The sequence below is a fragment of the Tachysurus vachellii genome, chromosome 4, assembly GCF_030014155.1.
Source record: "Tachysurus vachellii isolate PV-2020 chromosome 4, HZAU_Pvac_v1, whole genome shotgun sequence".
Classification (NCBI taxonomy): domain Eukaryota; kingdom Metazoa; phylum Chordata; class Actinopteri; order Siluriformes; family Bagridae; genus Tachysurus; species Tachysurus vachellii.
The window spans coordinates 11777813-11802487 of record NC_083463.1 but is presented as its reverse complement, the minus strand read 5'-3'; the positions used below and the strand labels follow the sequence as shown (position 1 = coordinate 11802487).

The 24675-nt window shown below is 34.2% G+C and overlaps 3 protein-coding genes across 10 annotated transcripts in view; 1 reads left to right on the top strand and 2 right to left on the bottom strand.

Moving 5' to 3' along the window:
• Positions 1-1085: 1085 nt before the first annotated feature.
• agxta (alanine--glyoxylate and serine--pyruvate aminotransferase a) lies at positions 1086-6853 on the bottom strand. Its single transcript, XM_060867769.1, has 11 exons — positions 6555-6853; positions 5815-6007; positions 5625-5689; positions 5428-5528; positions 5237-5307; positions 4223-4307; positions 4016-4114; positions 2802-2871; positions 2547-2642; positions 1835-1963; positions 1086-1716 (listed from the first exon to the last, which is right to left on the bottom strand). The coding sequence occupies exons 1-11, from the start codon at positions 6711-6713 to the stop codon at positions 1609-1611; spliced, it is 1176 nt and encodes a 391-aa protein (XP_060723752.1). The 5' UTR covers positions 6714-6853; the 3' UTR covers positions 1086-1608.
• A 247-nt stretch (positions 6854-7100) lies between these two features.
• Positions 7101-17492, bottom strand: zgc:103559 (Allantoinase, mitochondrial). Its single transcript, XM_060867768.1, has 12 exons — positions 17350-17492; positions 12909-13118; positions 11624-11775; positions 11328-11442; positions 10883-11029; positions 10480-10528; positions 10297-10390; positions 9964-10150; positions 9115-9253; positions 8097-8269; positions 7849-7881; positions 7101-7769 (listed from the first exon to the last, which is right to left on the bottom strand). Exons 2-12 carry the CDS (start codon positions 13053-13055, stop codon positions 7629-7631), a joined length of 1377 nt encoding a protein of 458 aa, XP_060723751.1. The 5' UTR covers positions 13056-13118; positions 17350-17492; the 3' UTR covers positions 7101-7628.
• Positions 17493-23292: 5800 nt separating this feature from the next.
• kif1aa (kinesin family member 1Aa) overlaps positions 23293-24675 on the top strand; it is a 56409-nt gene continuing 55026 nt past the window's right edge. For 5 of the 8 annotated variants that reach the window (XM_060867766.1, XM_060867765.1, XM_060867767.1 and 2 more), the window contains exon 1: positions 23294-23815. The gene's annotated coding sequence lies outside the window, so the exon portion shown is untranslated. Of the gene's footprint in view, positions 23816-24675 lie in introns of all 8 variants that reach the window. The other 3 variants (XM_060867759.1, XM_060867761.1, XM_060867760.1) reach the window with 1 other exon arrangement.

Here is a 24675-nt window from a genome sequence, read left to right as displayed (position 1 = left end):
CAAGACAGGTCCTGTGTAATGTGAACACCTAGGTACCGGAAACTGTCCACTCTCTCCACTGGGGTCCCATTGATGTTTAGCGGTTGGTATGACCGCTCCTGCTTCGTGCTGAAGTCCACTATCAACTCCTTAGTCTTGCTGACGTTCAGGAGATTGTTGTCCTGGCACCATCTCCTCAGGTTTTTAGTCTCCTGTAGGTAGGCCGTCTCATCCTGTTGGAGATCAGGCCCACCACAACAGTGTCGTCAGCAAACGATGATTGTGGTGGAGTTGGACGAGGCCACACAGTCATAAGTGTACAGTGAGTACAGCAGGGGGCTCAGAACACAACCCTGGGGAGCTCCAGTGCTGAGGGTGAGGGTGGTTGAGGTGTGTTTGCCCACCCGTATGGCTTGTGGTCTGTCTGTCAGGAAGTTGGAGATCCATTGACACAGTGGCAGGCTGAATCCCAGGACTGGAGGTACTTAGAGGGAATTATGGTGTTGAATGCTGAACTGTAGTCCAGCCCAACGAATACTGTACTCAGGCCCAAAGAATCATACCACCACCACCATATTTCACAGATGGTATAAGGGTCTTATGCTACAATTTAATATTTCCCTTTCTCAGAAACTAACATTTGTCATTTAAACCAAAAAAGTTTTATTTTCGTCTTTTTAGTTTGGTACCATTCATCCACAAATCCACTAGTCCTCTGGCTTGTTCACATGATCTTTAGCAAACTTCATGGGCAACAGTGTGCTTTTTGGAAAGTCGTTGCTTTGTTCAGTGTTCACCTGATGGCAGGCTCATGAACATTAACATTAACCAAAGATAGTAAGAAAGGCCTTTAGTTGAACAGAAGTTATCCTTGGTTCCTACTGACCCAAAAAACTATTACATGTCTTGCTTTTGGAGTGATCTTTGTTTGTTGAATACTTCTAAGGAGTAGCAATGGTCTTAAATTTCCTCCATTCTTTGAAGATCTTTTTGTAACCTTTTCCAGGCAGATAAGCAACAATAACTCTTTTTTTGAAGGCCTCAGAAATCTCCCTTGTATTTGCCATGAGCCACTTCTTTGAATAAAACATGGCACTCACAGACACTTGATTGTCATTCCATTTATTAAAATCAGATTACCTTCAAATTAGATACTAATCCTAAATGTTCACATACTTACCCCTCACAGATATTTATTTTTAGAACAGATTTTTGAATAACAATGTATTTCTCTGATTTGTTTGATTAGGTTCACTTAGTCTGCTTTTAGGACTTAGGACTAGGGTTCACAAACTTTCAAGCTCTATATACAGCTATATAATATTTGTTCGTGGCAGATATTTAATACAAATTCTGAGATTAACAAAAATAATTATTTAAAAATAATTATATTAAAGTATTTTAGGTAAGACTATTATCAGAGAGATTGTGAAACTGAGCTATTGGAGATTCATAAAGCAGAGCTAATTGCCACAGCTCCAAATTTTCATCCATAGTCTTGATAATGTATGTGTAAGACCACTTCTTGTTTCTTTAGTAATGATTTCAAATTAAGACTATTTTTCAGACATTATACAGTTGAATATGTTAATTTTATAGTAACAGTTGTTTGCCACACAAGATGTGCTGTTACACTTTACTTTTGTGGCAGTGTTTCAGTGCATCAGAAAGAGCCTCTAAAATCATGTCTACATGGTCCTTTCTGCTGTTACAGCCCATCAGACCCACACGAAGTACCTGCAAACAAGAGCATGAATCAGAGACACACGCATAACCCACACAAAGGTAAGAAATTATTCAATAGAACTGGTATATTACTGATACAACTAGTAAATTAATGATATACAACCATTACCATTCCAACTGATGGCCCAAGACCTCCAGAAATTTCTATGTTGCAATTCTTCATAATAAAGCCTGTGATTTCTTTCCAGTCATAACCTGGTGGTGCTACTACTGTAGTAACTGTGGGCAATCTTGCTTTCTGTCAGAGAATACAAGAAACCTTCAAGTTAAAAATAGTACAATGTTGACAACAATTGGAAAATAAATCAGTAAGGAATAAATCACTTTTTTTTTTTTAGAGTAAAACAACTAATCATGGAGTAGTACAACCTGATGCAAAGAATAAGCTGATAATTTTCTAATGTGGATCAACTGAGAGAGAATAATATATATAAAAGTATCTAGCAGCCATAAACACCATTCTAGCTCATTAGCTTTTTTCTCCCTATAAATTACAAATTACTGTTGCAAGTTTATGATACAATATGATTCATAAAATCTCAACTGCATGTCTCAAAAGAGATATTTCATAACAACCGATGCCTACGGTGTTCAAACCATCCAGTGATACTACAGAAAGGATAACTTAGAACATTCACCAAGAACAAATGCATTATTATACTGTAAACTGAACAGTTGAATTACAACTGGCACTACTTGTCAGAGCTGCTGTTATAGAATATGAAATAACCCCTTCTGACCAACCAGAACACTGTTGTGGTATAGCACCTGATATTATATTTATGTTAGGTATTATATTTTGGTATTATACACAGTACTACCTTCTCCTCCACAAAGAGCTTGAGACCCATCTTCTCTATGCCTGTATGGAAGTACTCGGCCACATCTTTGTGTTGTTTCCACGATTTTTCAAGCCCCTAAAAAAAGCCAAGTTATCAAGATATAAAATTTATTTATAAAACTTGTTTGTGCTTTTGTGCCTAGTAGTGCCTTTTATCTGTTATCCTTCCTCTAGTTATTAAAACAGTATCCTTATTAGTGTGATGTATATAGTATAGGACAAAGGGAATTCTCACCTTCTCTGCAAGGATGGCAAGACCTTCTCTCAGACTGTATAATGCAGTTACAGGTCCAGTGTGATGATAACTATAAAAAGAGCATACCTTACTCAGGAATCAGGAAGTAAGTACAAGAAACATGCTCCTAACAAATTTCACAACCTCAGATACACTTAAAGTGCTAGAACTACTCCCATGTACACTATAGGGCCAAAGGTTTTTGGACACCAAACCATTCATATGTATTTGTTGAACATCCCATTTCTTTTGTTGTCCCAATAACTTTCATTCTTCTGTGAATTTTTTCCACTAGATTTAGAAGTGTGGCTATGTGGATTTGTGTTCGATCCGCATAGGATGCCTGGGGTTGCAGTTGACTTTCCATTTCATCTCAAAGGTGTTCAATGGGGTTAAGGTCAGGGCTCTGTGCAGGTCTCACTGAAACAGGTTCGAACCCCTTAGTACAGGTGAAGGGAAACTGTAATGCAATCGCATACAAAGACATTCTTGGCAATTCTGCACTTTTAGATTTGAGCACAAATTTTGCCACAATTTCCTGTCTGAATAGGTTAGTCTTATTAAATACAGTTGCCTATGCCTTTGGGTAAAGGTATACAAAACAGTGAAATTGTTAAATTAGCACATTTTCTTCACTGGATATATATACCAGTTTTAATATTTGCTTTGACTGAATTCACTGACTGGCTGCATAATGGCAAGCAAGTAAAGATGGTCCCCAGTTTGACCCTGAGCTCCAGTTACTGTATGTGTGGAGTTTTACATATTGTCTCATATCTGTATTAGGTTCTCTGGTTTCCTCCCACCTCTCAAAAGCATGCCAGGAGTTTGAATGGCTACTCTAAAATTAATAAGTTTGTGGATGTGTGTTTGTATGGTGTCCTGCATCCTTGCCCCATCTCTTGAGTATTCCTAGCTCCCAACCAAGGTTTCTAGGAAAGGTTCCAGATCCACTGTGTCCCTGACCAGCATGATCATGAATTCAGTCATTACAAATGTAAAAGAAAAGAGTATATATTAAAATTTCAGTCACAATGCATTGTATTATTTTCCAGTTGCTCTAATCAACAACATGAATTTAAGTACAAATGGATTCTAGGCCTGTTGACTGCAAAGGCTATATAGAGAGAATGAGAGAAGCTGTATGGAATTTAGCTAGTTATATGAATGACTTTAGAAGTCATTCATCAATGACAGTTTAAAGAAAAATTTACATGCGAGCAGGTTTGCCATCGCAGCCCCAGTAACTGGCCAGCCAGTTCAGGTCCAGAAAATAAGACACTGGTTTTGTCTTCCTGTTGAAGATTTTATGGCTGTCAAAAATGAGAAACAGGAAATGATCATTTCACCTGAGGTTTATATGAAAATGTATACTCAAATTTTAAAACGTTTCTCTAATCATGTAGAGAGTTTTATCTCACCATGCTTTCTCACTGAAGGAGATTGGTGCAGTTCCTGGAGGTGCGTTTAGGACTTTCTGAGAGCCAGTGTACAAAATGTCAATATCTGCAAAATCCACAATTTGCTTTAAAGTTTGAGAAGCCGCAAAGTCTATATAGCTCAGATGTGTGATACTTTAAAGTACAAAAACAAAGGAAATCAATTTACACACTGCTTCATTGTACAAAAACAGCAGAAAAAATAATTGGTGCCACCCTGCCCACTCTCCAGGACTTATACGACACAAGAACCAGAATCCGGGCAGGGAAAATCACCACTGACCCTTCGCACCCTGGACACAACCTCTTTCAGCTCCTCCCTTCTGGCCCCTTCTGGCTACAGAACTCACTCTGGCTACAAACTGCCAGACACAGGAACAGTTTCTTTCCCCAGGCATTCACCCTTATCAACAACTCACCATAATTATATTCACTGCTTCTTATCATAAGTACTGCATTATCAGCACTGTCAGTCATCAAATCATCTGCACAATATTGTTATTTGCACTCCCACACTTTATGTACATAACTGATTGTTCATATTCTATATTCATATTTTATACTCATTCTGTCTATATTGTATCCAATTGTCTGCATTGTCTTGTATAGTTTGTATAGTATAGTGTTATTTATTTCTGTACTTTTGAGAGGAACCAAATTCCTTGTGTGTGTCAACACACTTGGCCAATAAATCTGATTCTGATTCTGATTCATTGTACAATTTGCATTAATATACTTGACATTTTCGTTTCTTTTTCTTCTTTTTTCTTTATTTCAGCTTTTTTTTGCCTCTTTTTGGCATAAAAAGATTTTTGTCTTGTTGTTGATGTAGTTCTGCATTGTTGCTTTAGATGTTATTAGCAACTGTGAAAGCACACCGTCTCATAAACTTGCTGTAATTATTTTATTAACAGAAGAATAACATATTCTTTGATAAATATTTTCTGTAAAGCTTCCCAAAATATTTTAACAAAAGGAGGCAATATACCAAAATACCTTGCTTGTCCATGTAGATTGGACTACCTCCAAGTGCTGCAACAGAGTCCACCAAGAACAAACAACCATACCTGAGAAGCAACAGTAAGCACATAAGTAAAAGAATTACAGTGAACTGCAAGGAGGATGAATAAAGCAAGCATGTAAAAGGTTAATAAATGCACAGAATACACCAGTCTTTTTTTTCTCACTTGTGACAAAGATCGCCAATGCCGTCTATGGGGTGGAGCACTCCTGTAGAAGACTCTCCATGTGTAAGGAAGAGCAGAACTGGCTTATATTTGGCTAATGCCTATAAACACAAAATACTGACATGTCATATACTTATCCCACAAATCTCAAAAACATAGCATTTTTAATACAGCATGCGGACCTGCTATGGTTTTACCTGCTGGATTTCATTGTTTGTGAAGAACCTGCCTGCTGAGGTTACAATGGTGTTCACATTGGCACCTGTTACACATCAAGAATTCATCAGTTGAGTGTGGGTTAAGATATTTGTATATTCATAAACAACGAATTAATGCTGAATAAATGTAGTATTGTAGATGATTCTCCCACGATTAACAGTTCCAGACCTATTCTCTTTGCAATTTCGGCAGCTCTCTCTCCCCAGATGCCGTTGACTGCAATGAGTACGCTCTCTCCAGGCTCCACTGAGTTAAAGATAGCACACTCCATAGCAGCGTGACCCGGCCCACTCACTGCCAAAGTCATGCGATTCTTAGTCTGAAAGGCATACTGGATCCCACTCTTGATCTGATCCATAATCTAGGTTATAAATAAAAAATAACAGATAAATTCAACAATGTGAATAAGTATTAATAAACGGCTGTACAATGATGTCTCTCTATACCAAACTGCAGGATACACTAGTTTTAGTTCTCTGGATTCTTCAAAAATAGTAAGTACTTTAAGACTTTTAAGTTAATAGTTCGCTATAAAATCATGTAACACAAACAGAACAAACTATTAAATATCTTTACATAAAAAGTATATATATATATATATATATATATATATATATATATATATATATATATATATATAGTAGAAAAATATTAAGTAACTGACAGGTACCTATTGCATCAATGTTGTGGCTCAAATTAAAAAAGACGTATCAATCTAGTCACTAGTGCAATAAAATTTAAATACAATAAAAAATATTTATATTGTATATATAAAACTAACAAATATGAATAAAAGATTTAATGAATAGGATTGACAGAAAAACAAATACAACAATCAATCAATACAAATACAATTTTTTCTAATTGAATGTATGATGAACCAAAATTAACATTAATGATAACTGTACCTCTATAGTCTCGGGGTGAAGGTGTCCTAACATCGGTTGGCATGCAGCTGTAACAATCCGAGCAGGCACGTTGGAGGGCCCCGGTCCCAGCAGAAGCCGGTGCGGGACCGCAAAAGGTTGTAAGAGACATTGTGGTGGTGGGACAGAGAGCAATGACATACTGGACAGACAAAGAAGCTGCTCTAATTCACAGCAGGAAAAAGCAATGAAGCGGACAAGTGTGTAATCTGTATGGATGATTAATGGTGTCAAAACAGTGTTTCACAATCAGGTCCATTAGTCCAACGATTTTAGTGAAAAGTGACCAAACTCCATGATGCAAACTTATGCACTGTGATCATTTGCATATCAACAAGAGTTAATGTAAGATAGATTAGAGAAGCTGATACATGCTCATTTTATTCTCTGGAAAATTATCTCTTTATGTAAAGCCATATTAAATATGTTAAAATAACCTTTAAATATGCTATTAAATACTATGCCTTTTAAAAGATTTTAATAAAATAAGTGTTTTTATAAAAACCAAATGTAAAATGTGATACAAAATCTGTGGCATTTATTTTGGAATTTATTGAAGGTACTGACTTTTGCCAAAGGATTTTTAAAATAGAAAATTTTACAGGTATTCAATTTATTATGTATGAAGATGAACATTTACATTTTCTGATGTAAATACTTTAAGAAGGAATTATAGGATGGTGTTTACATATTCGATTACAAATTACATGCTTCGGTGATCACTGCATGTCAATCATTAACTTATTCCCCCTCTAACACAAACATGACTTTAGAGAGGCAGAGGAACTAAAACTAAAATACAGAGCTTTGCTTTCTTGCCACTAATGTTTTCAGTTATCCGGTAATCAATATCATTTATTGCCATAAATCACACCTTCTTTATTGAGTTATTTATATTGTGGTTTTAACTGTGGCCCTTAATGCATTACTCGTGAATCTGATTTAACTATATTATATTGTAAAATGTACAGTTACAGCATTTGGCAGACGTCCTTATCCACAGTGACTTACATCTGCAAGTGGTTGAATTGAAGGAGTTCCACAGGGAAGCCTGATTTATTCTGATTGAGTCTGATTTATGAGTAAATTCTGTCCTAGTGGCTGAGGACTAAAGGAGCCATTGAAGTACACAAGTTTTCCTCGAACGATTGTACCCTTCACTTCCCCACATAAAGTCAAGCCCCGATATGGAGTCAGCTGAAAACAGAGTAAAAAAGTGTTAAGGTTAAGTCCAAGCTCATTGTGCTCAGAAATAAAGAATAAACAAGTCACTCACTTTATTTTTAAAATGTATATTTTTCTCTTTTACCTAGAACATGACAAGAAGTTACAGGTTATGTTCAGTGTATATAATCACAAATATTTATTACATAAACATTACATATTTTATTAGATTTCAAAGGTTATTAGAAGTAAACATTCTGAAATTGCTAATACAAAAACACCCCAATTATTAATTCTGTTCCAGGTGGATATTAACACACAGGCAGAGTGACGTGAAATAGAAAATGCTCCTTTACTCACTGTAAATTTCTTCTCTGGATCCCAGATGACTAAATCCGCATCATATCCTGGCATGAGACTGCCTTTTTTGTTGTCAAGGCGACAGAGACGTGCAGGTTCTTTGCACAGGAGTTTTACAACATCAGGAAAAGCAAAACCTCTCTTATGAGCTGAGGTCCAAAACAAAGGCAGACCTTGAAAAGAGATACAAATGGGTTGTGAATCACACAGAATCTAAATATATGCATATTTAATTTTCCTATAGTTTCTTTATATATTAACGTTATTATTATGTTATTATGATATATGTGATATTATGTACGTCTTAACCAAATGTAAAGATTCAGCATTTTACAGACTGACACTTAATTACATTTTAAATTGGGTATTTTCAAAGTCATTATTTACATACAATCTGAATTGATAAAGCTTATGTCTGTTTCATTACCACACAGAAGTATCTACCAATCTGATTAAACCTGGAGGAAATACCACTGAAAGACACCAACACATTGTGTAAAGGCAACTGTTATTAATTTACATTACATTTAATATGTAATGCATAAAATATCTACTACTAATAAATATTAGCCTGCTGACAATTTATAACACACATGTGTAAAACGGACAGCTTAAACACACAGAAAGCCTTCAGTATTGAAAACAATTTTTAACTAAAATCATTTCCACCAACATGTCTAAAGTGTCTAAGTATGTTTGAAACCCAAAACTGAAATTTGGTTCAAAACCTGATATATTTCTGTCAGTTTTACAGAATTTGGTAACAGCAATATTCTACAGTATTTTCTATAGTATTAGCTCACAATTTACAACTTTTAGCATATGATAACATTTTACAAAACGGTATCAGTTATTGTTTTTGAGCACAGTTAGAATAGAGCTGTGGTTTCCTGTGTTATTTGAGTAGTCATTTTAAGCTGATCTTTAAACATGTGGCTGTCAATTATTAGTTAGATTGGTCAAGTAAACAGACCATGAGCTCTTTGAATCTAGCAGAACTTTGACCCAAAATACATACCAAACTGCAGAGAAGAAATGCCACCCCATGCCTGGGTGAAATCCCCACTGTCCAACCACTTCAGGTCAGGAGTACAAGGTGAGTGATCAGATACGACCATGTCAATATCACCAGCTCTTAGTGCACACCACAGTTGCTCCTAGCAATAAGAATAGCAATAATAATGATATTAACAAAAAACTATTTCTTGCCATATTTACATTTGTTTGTTTTGTTTACCATGGCTTTATTTTTATGAAAATAATTTTAAATTGAATTACAAGGTTCAAAACCCAAAAGCTAAACTTAAATTATCCACCCATCGCAATATCTGCCATGCTGTTTGAGAAGAAAGGCTTTGATTTCTTTTCCTCTGTTTATTAGTATACAAATGACCCAAACACAGAATTCAAGAAATATTATAAAGCATACATAAGCCGTCACTCTCAGGGATTAATGATTGAAATTAGAAAAGATTAAGCTAATTACTGTTATCCTGTATCAGAACCTGCACTCTCACTAGCTTTTCTGTTTTATCTTTCTCATTTTCTTAAAATTAATTAAAAAAAAGCACAGCATGGCATGTTACAGAGATACTGGAAAAGGAAAAACCCTCTGGCTTTCCAATAGCAAACCTACTGACTGTTACAAAAAAAAACCCTTTCCAAAAAAATTTAAATGAACTCTTCTTGGCTTCACCATATCAACATTTATGTTTTTCAATTTGGAACAAGTTAATACTCTGCTAATTATTATCCTTAGTTTTAAATAGAGCTTCTCTTATGCAACTTCCTCTGAACAAGTTAGTAAAAACTGTGGACCAGTTTCTGCACTAATATCTGAACGCTTCACAAATCTGTGTTATTTAACCTGGTTGGCTCTGTTCCGAATAGGAGGACAACACTTGAACTGTGTGGCCCCTGATGGGATGTTCTCTGAGTTCAGGGTGAGATAGTGGTGTGTTGTCTCCACTGTTAATGGAGCTCCAGCCTGTCGAGCTGATCGAATCAGCCCCAGAGGCTCGGCTGATGACAGGTGAACAATGTGGCATCTCACTCTATAAAAGACCGCAAAATCTGTTGTGTGTCTTTAGGCTAATGATATCAGAACATAAACTAATTTTGATTTTATAAAGGAACACTGTTAAAATAATAAAATATCAGATGATTATTAAATTAATGGACTAAATGTTGGTTGACTGACTGGTACTGAAGGCAGAGTTGTGTTACAGTCCGAATGGCCTCCAGCTCCATGACATCCGGTCTGGATCTCAGAAACGTTGAGTATTCACATGGATCTGAGCAAGAAAGAATTTATTTTGGAATAAATCAAATGAATAAACATACATTTATTTTTATTGGGGATACACGAGGCCAATTTTCTTACCCCCCTCCTCTGCTGCGGCAGGTGGATGGACCTCCTGTTCTGCATGAAACTAAATACAGCAGGGAACAACATCATAGCAGTAAAAGTAGTATTGAAAAAGTCCACACTTGTGGATCCACCCTTTACCCCTTCCTTAACAGGTTTTTCAAATGATATGAAAATGAACTATTCATTAAATAATATTTGTATTTATGTGTCTATGTACTGTATGCTGTTGCATCTTAAACTCACAATAATTAGTACAGAGCTCTCATAATGAACCATTTCATTAATACTAATTGCATTCACCCTGTCCATACAATGTTTTGCTCTAGAAATTTGGGATATTTAATGAGTGCAGAGATCTGAGAGAGAAGCCACAGAAACCAAACAGTCAGTGAAGAATCATCAGCTGGTTGCTCACCAGTAAAACACTTTTTGTGCCCTGGAGTTGCTTCATTGCAGCATGCAGGTCCTTCTCGCTAACATGAGGAAATTCCTCAACTCCACTGTGGATGAGAAAGCACTTGAATCCAGCCACTCCGGCCTGTACCATGGGTCTCAGCTCCAACTAAAGGCTCAGAGAGATAGAAAGGAGGTCACAAAGAAGAAACAAAATTTAGTTCGATTTCAAGCCCTAAATAAAGCCAGTTATGAATGGATACATCGCTTATCTCTTATTTTGTTAATTAGTTATAGATGGGTCATTAATCTGGGCCAATACATTTACTGCTATAACATGTATTTTAAAATACACAAACACAAATTTGAGACAAGAGCAAGTTAGATGATGCAAAAAGTAATCAATTTTAGTGTAATTTAACACAAGAGATTAATATCTGCTTAATATATAAAGGAAAAGATAGTACCTGGTTCCCAGGGACAACACCACCCCAGAACGCTGTGTCCACAAAACACTGCCCAGTAGCAGCTTGCAACTTTTCATGGAAGTTCACAAGACTTGTTGTTGGTGGTATGCTATTGCTATGGATGATAATGAGCGTACGATTACTTTTTCATTTACAATAAGTCATGAAGCTTAGATGCTACATTAGACAACACATTTTTGTTTATCGTATTTATGTAATTAGTTCCTTATGGATTGTGTTGAAAGGCTACACGTCTGATTTCATATATGTGTGTGTGTGTCTGTGTGTGTTCTTACAGGGGCATGTCTACAATAGTAGTCACCCCTCCTGCTGCTGCTGCTTGTGTTGCAGTCCTGTAGCCTTCCCAAGAAGTACGGCCAGGTTCATTGACATGAACATGACAGTCCACTAAACCTGGCATAACCACACAGTCACCCACATCCAGCACCTACACACACAGCACATACTGCATGCTTACCAGGCAAGAAAAGGAGAACTTTATCTTCAAAATAAAGGTTATTAGGGTATATTCATAATGACAGATGTGCACAGAAGTGTGTAAAAATAAATAGAGTAAAAGGGATGGTGATCGATTAACAGCTTATCCCAAAATATTTTTTCCTCTCATATGGCAACAATTTGTTAAGGGTTACATGTATAAATTACAGAATGACAATAATAATACTATTATTTCTATTGTTATTATAATTTTAGTAGTATTTAATATTTAATAGTATTTAAAAGATTAATGATTATTAATAATATACATTTAAATGAGTGATTACACATATAAACTCATTGTGCCACATGATACAAATGTACAATAATAAACTCTATTATTCTACTCTATAATCTACTAAATTGAATATTTTATTTATTAATATATTTAATGAATGAATTTTAATATAAAATATTTAAAAAAAATGTTTTGATATCAACTACAGCAAATAGATTTTTAGACCTTCCTTTTTTAATGTTTTATTTTGTAAAAAGAAAAATAGTGTATATAAATAATAAAATGAAATATATGTGTAATATAAAAATATATATGTATGTTTTAATTACACATATTTACCATGAAAACCTATAACTCGTGTTATACTAATTGGACCATGTAAATTTTGCACATAATGCAACAATTGCTAGTCCAAACTGCAACAATTTGTTAAGGTTTACATGTATAAATTACAGAATGACGTGTCATAATGTTTACCCATTTATAGCTAAATGTAATATTGTGTAATGTCTGAAAAACAACCTATTATCATGATACATTGCATTGCAACTGCATTCCATAACATCACTTAAACCTCTCTGGTTCCAAACCCTTAAATTGTTAAAATGTTTGCTTAATACAGAGGATGAAGCAAAGACATTTAGAAAAAAAAAACACATTATTGTTGTCAGTATAAGTGATTTATTGTTACCCTAAGAGAAGATTAGGGTATAAGATTTTTTCCATATGTTGTTAGCTCTCTGCCAAATAAATAACTGTAAAAATACACTAATATATGTACATTTAGTCAGGAACCTGTAGAGCAGGGTATGTACCACATAATTTCACATATAACCATAGTTCACCTCTCCACCTTCTTGTGCAGCAGTGCTTGGATCAGTCAGGATGTTATGAATCTTCCCATCCATTATGGTGATGAGTGCAGGTCGAACCTCGTCCCCAATCAAAACCTTTAAGCTCTTCACAGCACGCACAGTGGACCCTGTCTCCATTTCAGTGTCCCTCTCTGTATAGACTATATGAAATTTGGCTGCAGCTAGTTGCACCAGTTGAACCTAATTTAGAGTTAGTTTCACATTAAACATTGAACCTAATTTAGAGTTAGATTCATATTAGACATTAAACCTATTTTAGAGTTATATTCATATTAGACATTGAACCTAATTTAGAGTTAGATTCATATTAGACATTGAACCTAATTTAGAGTTAGATTCATATTAGACTAACTCTAATATGAATTAGACATTGAATTAGACTATGGATCATTGAATTAGAATATGAATTAGACATAGATTCATATTAGACATTGAACCTCATTTATAAATGTAAAAAACGCTGGGTTGTTTTTTCAACCCAAATGCTGGGTTGAGGCCGTTTGGTAGGACTTTGGGCTGTTTTAACCCAAGTTTGGGTTGAAAATTGTCTTGAGCTATAACCCAGCGGCGCTGCATTGGGAACACGGACGTTAAAGAGAGCATTGCACGTCAACGTGAAAATCAGTGCGCGAAGCCGCCATCTTCTTTGCGTCTTCAGATAAAATCGAGTGAAATTCTGTCTGAAACGTGTTATTCAATATGTATTTAACGATGTATAGCCATAAAAAAAATCTGCTTTACTGTATAAACTAATGTTATAAGCGCAATTTAGGCTTACAGTCAGTTAAAGTGAGACTACCTCGCGGCCGTGACAGCCGTGCTCCGACTCTACTACAGATCCCAGAACAGTGAACAGGAGAGCGCGCGTGGCATCTTCATCGGAGCTTGGAAGGAAATAGTGTAAATGCTTTTTATATATTACTTGTGTAGGTGTTAAATCTACTTTATTATAAATGATTTTGTGTTAGATACGGTTTTGATACGGTGGAGTTTACTTGATGGTAATGTATTTTGTTAGACTTAAGTAACGTTGGCCGCATCCACAAATTCGAGTTTCCCCGAGTCAATAACTCGTGAGCTAAACGCTCTTAATACACAAATAACACCTCTTTTCTATAGTAGTAATGTAGAGAGGCAGCTACAACCCAATTTTCCTCAAAATCAGCTTTCCTCCGCTGTGGACAAAATACATAAATCTCTATATGCAGACGACTGAGAAACAGATTCCAAGAGACCGTCTGCAAAGTGCAAAACCTGAAAAGCGAAAACTAAAAAACAGTCAATAACTTCATTGTAATACACTGTACTGTCACCAGCTCACACATCACTGATGTACTGATAGTTATATTACAACACTTATTTGGGGGAAATGTCTTTTTCTATAATTTTTATGATTTTTTTTATATGAAAAGTTATTGACTGTTTTTTGTATTCGCTTTTCAGGTTTTGCACTTTGCAGACGGTCCCTTGGAATCTGTTTCTCAGTCGCCTGCACATAGAGACTTGTGTATTTTATCCACAGCGGAGGAAAGTTGATATTGAGGAAAATTGTGTTGTAGCTGCCTCTCTACATTACTACGATAAAAAAAAGAGGTGTTATTTGTGTAAAAGGAGCGTTTAGCTCAGTTATTGACTCGGGAAACTCGAATACGTGAATATGCGGCCAACTTTACTTAAGTCCATTTTATTTGTGACACACCCAGAATAATTTGGATAATTTAGGAGCAATTCTTGGATAAAATTCCTTTTGACTGACATTAATATTTTCTATGTAATTATTTGATGGCAGCAAGCAGTGTTCCCTGGTGTGGCAGTTTCTACAGACTGTGGTGTATGGACATCCTGGGGAGGAGACACCAGCAGTAAGAGTTCTGCCAGCATTCATTTTTGCAGACAAACTGTAACTTATTATTATTTTATTTTTATTGTTAATTAAACTGTGTATAGTTAATAAACTTTTTATTATTATTACTGTGACCTGACTGCTTCATTGGATTCTGTGTTCTTTATCTTGTTCACTGTTACATGAAATGTTTTCATATTTCACACATATTTAATTGGAAGTAAATTTTCCTGACTGCAGTCAGTTTGATGCATGTTCATTATTTTAAATTCTTCTATTTTTCTTATACAACACTACAATTACATTGCAATTTATTGATTCTTACTGATGATTCTTATATCTTCAGATATTGGGGTTAATGTAAATGTTATGAAATGTTTTCATATTTTAAATTTGTATTCTTAAAGTAAGATGTTCTGACTGAAGTCAGTGAAGCATTTACTGTGATATTTGATAGATTTACATGCTGTTATGAAGAAATCAGCTCTGTATATTAGACATATTATATATTAGATTTAAGGTTTGCTATTTTAGCCTAGACGTCCTTTGTCGTGTATTAATAAAACGAAGGACTACATTTTATTTAGATCACCTAAATTGCTTCCACATACTTCCGTGTTTCCCGTGGGCGGGGTTTGATTACCGAAGTAAGTATTGCTGTAGATTCATTATTTTAATCAATTAAATTTCTGACCCATTTTGGGTTAAATTCAACCCAGCAGTGTAGTCATTTTTAACTAATAGTTGGGCTAAAATCACAACCCAGCATGCTGGGTTAAACATGATAACCCAACTAGCTGGGTTAAAATAACCCAGCCTTGGGTACGTCCCTTTTTGACCCAGCGCTGGGTTGCCAAAATAAATCAAATTGGGTTGTTTTTAACCCAGCAGTTTTTAGAGTGTAGAGTTATATTCATATTAGACAATTAACCTAATTTAGAGTTATATTCATATTAAACATTGAACCTAATTTAGAGTTAGATTCATATTAGACATTGAACCTTATTTGGAGTTAGATTCATATTAGACATTGAACCTAATTTAAAGTTAGATTCATATTAGACATTGAACCTACATGTAATTTAAAGTTAGATTCATATTAGACATCGAACCTAATTTAGAGTTAGATTCATATTAGACATTGAACCTAATTTAGAGTTAGATTCATATTAGACATTGAACCTAATTTAGAGTTAGATTCATATTAGACGTTGAACCTTATTTAGAGTTAGATTTATATTAGACATTGAACCTAATTTAGAGTTAGATTCATATTAGACATTGAACCTACATGTAATTTAAAGTTAGATTCATATTAGACATCGAACCTAATTTAGAGTTAGATTCATATTAGACATTGAACCTAATTTAAAGTTAGATTCATATTAGACATTGAACCTTATTTAGAGTTAGATTCATATTAGACATTGAACCTAATTTAAAGTTAGATTCATATTAGACATTGAACCTACATGTAATTTAAAGTTAGATTCATATTAGACATCGAACCTAATTTAGAGTTAGATTCATATTAGACATTGAACCTAATTTAGAGTTAGATTCATATTAGACATTGAACCTTATTTGGAGTTAGATTCATATTAGACATTGAACCTAATTTAAAGTTAGATTTATATTAGACATTGAACCTAATTTAGAGTTAGATTCATATTAGACATTGAACCTACATGTAATTTAAAGTTAGATTCATATTAGACATCGAACCTAATTTAGAGTTAGATTCATATTAGACATTGAACCTAATTTAAAGTTAGATTCATATTAGACATTGAACCTAATTTAGAGTTAGATTTATATTAGACATTGAACCTAATTTAGAGTTAGATTCATATTAGACATTGAACCTACATGTAATTTAAAGTTAGATTCATATTAGACATCGAACCTAATTTAGAGTTAGATTCATATTAGACATTGAACCTAATTTAGAGTTAGATTCATATTAGACATTGAACCTAATTTAGAGTTAGATTCATATTAGACATTGAACCTTATTTAGAGTTAGATTTATATTAGACATTGAACCTAATTTAGAGTTAGATTCATATTAGACATTGAACCTACATGTAATTTAGAGTTAGATTCATATTAGACATTGAACCTAATTTAGAGTTAGATTCATATTAAACATTGAACCTAATTTAGAGTTAGATTCATATTAGACATTGAACCTAATTTAGAGTTAAATTCATATTAGACATTGAACCTAATTTAGAGTTAGATTCATATTAGACATTGAACCTAATTTAGAGTTAGATTCATATTAGACATTGAACCTCATTTAGAGTTAGATTCATATTAGACATTGAACCTAATTTGGAGTTAGATTCATATTAGACACCGAACCTAATTTAGAGTTAGATTCATATTAGACATTGAACCTAATTTAGAGTTAGATTCATATTAGACATTGAACCTCATTTAGAGTTAAATTCATATTAGACATTGAACATAATTAGATGTAGACATTGACTGTACATTCAAGATTTTCTCTTCTATTTCTCAAGAAATAAGTGTGGAAAAAGTACAAAATGTGTATTTTCTTACTCTGGAGAAGAACTAGAACCAAGCAAAACTGAATATATGTTTTCAGCAAGTATCTCCTGTTAAAGCTGTCTATAGCTGAAATTCTAAAAACGCAGGTACCAGCCTTTTATATTAGGGTCATCAGAAAGGGACCGTCTAAAAATTCCATTACATGGGCAACTGTGCATAATTCTCCCAAGACTATAGTCGTCTACAGTCTACATCAGTGTTTCTCAACCCTTTTGGAGTACTGGACCCCATCACATCTCAAACCAGCCTCATGGACCCCCTACCCCTGCTCTCACACGCCATTCCCTCTTTTCTATCCAATCACAATGATTTTTTTTTACAACTAAAAGCTAAAATAATATTTTATAATTATCTTACTGTGCAATTACGCCACTGACCACTAGGGGTCCGCGTACCACCGCGTAACACTGGTCTACATCACTGGATAGCTAGACTAGCAGTATTACGACTATTATATGTGCACTACATGCAATATTATCTGACATTTTATTACTGCACGAGTATTTTATAGTATTTAATTGATTACTGGTTATTAATAATATACCTTTAAACCTTTTAATAAGTGATTACACAAATAAACCCGTGCCATATGATACAAATGTACAATGATACACTATTATTGCTACAAACTAAATGATATATTTTTATTTCTGAATATATTGAATTAATTAATTTGATTATAAGAATTATTTTATATTTTGACAATCAACTACAGCAAATATATTTATAAAAGTTTATAAAGTTTTTTTTTTATTTTGTCAAAAGAAAAATAGTGTATGTATTGTGTAAATAATGAAATTATATAAATGGTATAAATATATATGTATATTTTAATGACACATATTTACCCTGAAACTTATAACTTATATTATTTGGACCATGTAAATTTTTTAATGCAAAAATTGGTAGTCCAGTTTGTCTATAATCTTCTCTAGTCTGGCATACATAAGTGCTTAAGTCTCTCTCATTGGATACATGCTGGTTCACTAGGTTAAATGCAGAAGATAGGGAAAGAATACTAGTTGAAGTGTTTACTGAATAAGTAGGCCTTCAACCACTGTTTGAAAAAGTTGTATTATATAAAGTTATAAAAGTTATATTTATATATAAAAGTTATACTATATATAAAATATATATTAAAATTCTATATTTTATATATAGTATAACTTTTATATTATTATTTATATATATTAAATATATATTAAAATTTTATATATATTAAAATGGGGGCACTGTGGCTTAGTGGTTAGCACATTTGCCTCACACCTCCAGGGTTGGGGGTTCGATTCCTGCCTCCGCCTTGTGTGTGTGGAGTTTGCATGTTCTCCCCGTGCCTCGGGGGTTTCCTCCGGGTACTCCGGTTTCCTCCCCCGGTCCAAAGACATGCATGGTAGGTTGATTGGCATCTCTGGAAAATTGTCCGTAGTATGTGAGTGTGTGAGTAAATGAGAGTGTGTGTGTGTGTGTGTGTGTGTGTGCCCTGCGATGGGTTGGCACTCCATCCAGGGTGTATCCTGCCTTGATGCCCGATGACGCCTGAGATAGGCACAGGCTCCCCGTGACCCGAGGTAGTTCGGATAAGCGGTAGAATATGAATGAATGAATATATTAAAATTATATATTAATACTTTTATATATATATTAAAATTATATATTTATATATTATAATACAAATATTGATGTTTGTATTTGGGGTTAGAATTGATGAAAAAAACCCTCAAATAATACAAATAAACAAATCTAAGTTTTTAAAATCTGTTTACTTGTTAGGAATAATCAACTGTATCATAGTGTATTTGGGTTCCATGCATTTTAAATATTGTTTCAATTTTAAGATCTATTTAAAAAAAATAAAAATATGAAAAATAAATAAAATAAAATTAGATATTATGTTGTATGTTATGAGTTTGTATTAGTTTTAATCTGAGTAAATGTTTAGTTTTAAAATGAGTAAATGATAGGTTTAATAGACCTTGTTGTGTATTAGGTTTAAAAGTCTTCTGAATGTAAATTTAAAAAAATTAATAAATAATAAAAAAATATATAAAAGAAGTCAAGGATACTAGGAATTAAAAGCAAAATGTTTTTTTTTTTTATTTTTATTTTCATATGTTTTCTCTTCATTCATGCGTCAGTTTTCTTTGTTCTTTCCAGGTTGCTCACTTGCCATTCTAAAAAATATTAAGTAGAGTTTTATGTAAATGAGGGGCGGGCGAAATAAAAGACTCTATTGGTCCACTGGTTCTCAACTGACAGCCCTTCTCTAGCCAATCAATAATATGGACGTAGATGATGTTCATCAAACTGTTGAAATTTTGACTTTAAGTTTTGAAGACAGGCAAGAGTGACATCTCCAGTGGAACCAGTGGACAATAGAGACTTTTATCCCACTCCTAATCTGCATAAAAATTCTTAAGATACTTACGATCTTAAGAAGAGCAAATAAAACTGCTGGAGAGTAAAATAAAATACGACCAAAAATAGCAGAAAGTGCAAGAATCAGTAAAATGTATGCAAAGAAAATAAAACTTTGTTTTTATTTCCATGTATTGTGTGTTCTTTTAAGTTTTTGTACATTTTGCATTAAATTCTATAATTCACACATAATTTAAAAAAAAAATATTATTATTAATGGCGTAAAATTGACGTCTTACTTAGTTTCCCTTGTCATACACTTTTTAGTTCCTTCCATTACTATATAACACTTTTTATCTGCTTTTCTGAAAGATCACATTCCTTTTCAGTGATGTCGTAGCCTAGTGGTTAAGGTCTGTGGACTACTAACTGGAAGGTCATAAGTTCAAATCCCAGGTCCACCAAACTGCTACTGCTGGGCCCCTGAGCAAGGCCCTTAAACCTCAATTGCTCAGTTGTATAACTCTGGATTAGGATGTATGAAAGAAAGAAAATACACATTTTGTCCTTTTTGTTAATTTCCTTAGAAATAGAAGAGAGAATCTCGAAAGTACAGTGAATGTCAAATATAAAACCAAGATGAAAATTTATGTACAGTGACATATTGTATATCTCAATTACTAGCCACTCAGAAACATGACCTAAAGAAAGCAAATACTTCATGTATTCATGATCAGAACACAGAAATACGGTAAATGTCAGTGTAAATTGAATTCAAGCAAGGACTGACTATCAAATGAATTATTTTAACAAAATTCAAATGAACTGTGCATTAAAATTAAGTGTTGAATCAAATTATTGTACATTGTCTGTGGACTGGGGTCAGTGCACCAAGTTACACACAAAAGTCAAGGTTTGTTGACCTGTTATTGCAGAATTATGAAATTATGAAACTCTTGCAAGGCTTTTCAGTCACTGCACAGAGAACTCCATGAAAATAATAAAAAATAACTAACATACAGAGATATATACAGTTATGGTATAATTTGAAAAAATATATTTGGGGACATGTACTGTAAGCTTCTGTAAGAGTCTTGTGGATGATCTTACTTTACTACCCCATACAGAACATTCAAACAGTTCTGTACCATGTTAGATAAATAATTAAGGTTGTTATCAAAGTGAAAGATAAAGTTATGATCAAGTTGTATCCTCCTGGCAGAAGGCAAACAATGTTTTGGGCTAAAATATTCTGACAACCTCATGTATAAAATATTTATCAGTGACACAAAGAATATGAATAGTGCATATACTGTAAAGGTCAAAGGTGAATGAGGACTGGTTTGTTTGTCTTGAGATTAGAGAATCAAGGGCCATCACTCATTGAATTGCTTCATATCCTGCTATAAACCATACATAAAACTTTTAATTTGGGATGGACCTTGTGCTCCACTGATATTAATTTTTTTTACTGCTTTGTTATGTTCATAGGAGTTCTTTGTGGGTTCATAATGCATATGATATGACCTGACCATCACAGTTTTTGTTACAGTTTTTCCCCACAATGACATGTTAATATCATATAGAACATTCTGAATTCCGTTGCAAATGTATCATGACTGTATATATTTTCTGTATGTTTTTCTTCAGGTGTGTGTCCCTTTAAATGCATTTGATGTGGCAGGACCTCAGCAACTATTCTTTAGTGAAATAAATTATTCAGAGCTGTGCTTTACTGAGCTGAACTGGAAAAGGGAAAGAGGGAGGAAGGGAATGGAAGGAAGGAGATAGAGAAGATACATCCAGACCTTGGTCAAATTATTGGAAATTCTACCCTTTTGCCTTTTCACCTTTAACCCTTATTGATCAGAAACATACAGGCAAGAGATATGGTGGCATGGCACCATGCTCAAAATCAGTGTTATTACAGTGTTATTTGTGATGGATGACGTCTAAGATGCTTGTCTGTAATTAAAAACCTGGCTCATTCACACACAGGAAACAGTCTATGTGTCATGTCTGCAATGGCAAGATAAGCCATTTAAGAGGAAAAAAGAGAAAGAGAAAGTACTCTCTCATTGCTCTGTACTGCTGAGTGTCCACACTGAGCTTAATCATTCCATAAGGAGTACATAATCCATACATGTTCCTACATTTACATGTACATTTACATTTACAGCATTTGGCAGACGCCCTTATCCAGAGTGACGTACATACTGTAAGTGCTTAAATCTCTATCATTGGATACATTAATGCTAAAGTTACAATGAAAAAGTGTCAAAGGTTGTGTTTTTTTTTTTTTTTTTTTTTTTTTTTAATAAATGCAAAAGAATGGGAAGGAAATGCTTTCCTGAAGTGTTTCCTGAATAAGTAGGTCTTCAACTCAGGAAAATTCAGGAGACACTTCAATTGAAAAAAAAAGAGATTTTCTATATGGTTTGTTGACAGAATGGAGTGAATAAAGACTGAGAATGTGGTCTGAGGAAGACACAAACAGAAGACGACCCAAACAAGAGAAAGCAAGAAAGCAACTGCTTTGTGCTTGGTCTGTGTGTGTAATGAAGGGAGGAGTGTATGGACTGCATTGTGTTTCAGTCTGGCTGAAACCCGAGTGGCATCTGCCTGATCTACTGTGGTATATTCTGGATAAATGCTCAGTCACTTTGCCTCTGATGTCCTCCATTATGCCTGAGCAAATCAAACAATAAACCTGTGCCTGCGTCCTTTACAGAAATAATTCAGCATTGTTAATCCACTCAGGAAGTCTGACATAGGCTTACATACTGCATGACACATGCTCCATGATACAGTATTCAGTCTTATCAGTAATATAATTTGCTTGTTTGTATTTTTGACATAGCTTTTCCCACACATAATTGTTATAGTATATTTTATTTACTTAAAATAACAATTGTGTTAAAAAGCTGTACAAATTCATAGTTGATCTTGTTTATTTCAGAGCCTTTGTAATGTGAAGAAACCAACAGCTGCCTGACTGCAGTCTACAGCATTTATAAAACAATTGAAGATTTTTATAGTACTTATCTAAATGATCTAGGAATGTGTTAATTTGATCATAGGATGGTTATGTAACAAACACATTTCTCTAATGTTTTCACTGAATAAACAATCTTTCAGACTGATTTGAAATTTTTAAGCTGAGTCACTGTAAATTCAGTGAATCAGTATTTAGCAGAGGCTTTAAAATATGATAGAAGTAGTTTGATTCCTAACATAAAAAATGCAGGATAGTTTTAGTTTTATTTAAAGATCTAGTTAAATAAACAAAATAATAAGAGTATAATAAAATATTATTATTATTATTATTATTATTATTATTATTATTATTATTATTATTAGTGTCAGTTATATATCTTATATTATTATAATAAGATAAGTAATAACAATAATAATAATAATAATAATAATAATAATATAATAATAATAATAATAATAATAATAATAATAATAATAATAATAATAAGAAGAAGCATATCTACACATACATACACAAATATATATATATTATATGTCACAAATGTAATCACAAATACTTTTTTCTGGATTTATCTCACTGTAAATATTGAAGCTGTATTTGATTTAGAATGAAGAACACTATGTTATTGTGCATGCCACATTCCCTGGGGATCCTAATCTCGCTCCCTCTCTCTCCCTCTGATCATCAGCTATTCTCCCTCCCCCTTTCTTTCTGCTCCTCCTCCACCTCTCCCTCGTCCTCTTGCTCTCTCTCTGTCCATCAGTGCTGCATTGCTAGTGCTGCCTCCTTCAGTGATGATGTCACTGGCTTAGTCAGGCTCAGCATCACTGCTCTGAGCAGCCAGCAGAGCCATTTTGGCTTCTGCATTACAGACAACGTCAAGTCTTCTCCTTTTAAAAAGCCTCCTCCCGGATCAAGCAGGCCTTGCTGGGCATCCAGACACCCCTTTTCCCCCTTTCCCACAAACCTCCCTCTTCATCAGGGGATTGAGGACACAGAGGGTATTCTTTGATTTGTCCCAGAACTAGACATCCCTTGCTGGGAGAAAACCAACAGATCTACAGTGTAGTAAAGAGCTCAGGAGACAAATACAGCACTGTAAAGGTAAGAGCTTTCTATTTGATATTGTCCTTTTGTGGATAACGCAGATTTTTATGAGGCTGAATATACAAAGTGGAATTGCTCTCGGGTGCGGCTACTGAGAGGTCAGAAAAAACAGTCGTGATAAAGGCATAAAAGAGGTTTATAGGATATCTGAACAGATGCTGGCATTAATATGAGTTCTGTGTGGGTTAAAGATTATTATTATTGGAGCATGTGATAAATGCATAGTCATCCACAGTGTGGGCAGGCGAGTAGAAGACCAAAAATCTGTCAGTATTTGACGTCATAGGCTTTACACACTCCAGGTGAGGCATGGGGTCAAATTACCGGATATGATCATTTAAGCTAATTTGGCTGTGCAACACTGAATGATGTCAGCAAATTCATTGTATATTGTATACATTGGTTTTGTATTGTTGATGAGATGAAGGTTATAGGTTATAAAGCCTACTTTTTGTTACATTTCGCAAAGATAATTGGCATGATTTACAAAATCATTTTTTAATTTTATAATCATCATTTTCTGTATTGTTGTGGTAAATCGAAAGAACCATAAGTGTTTTCACTTTGCACACCCCACACCCCTCCACACACAATATTCAGACATTAGTCATTTTAGTTGCTTTTATATATATAAATGTGTTTCTGTGTATTTATATACTGTATAGAGAGAGTGAGACAGAGATAAGCGAAATGTAATGATGACTGGAGCTAAGCTACTTATCTCAGTCCACCCCTATGTGAATGGCAGTTCTGCCATAATCTTGCTGTGATCTTATAGTATTCAGTATCTTTTAGTGATGGAATGATAACCCTAACCCAGATGTGACTTGACTGTTTCCAGTGTAACTGTTATCCTG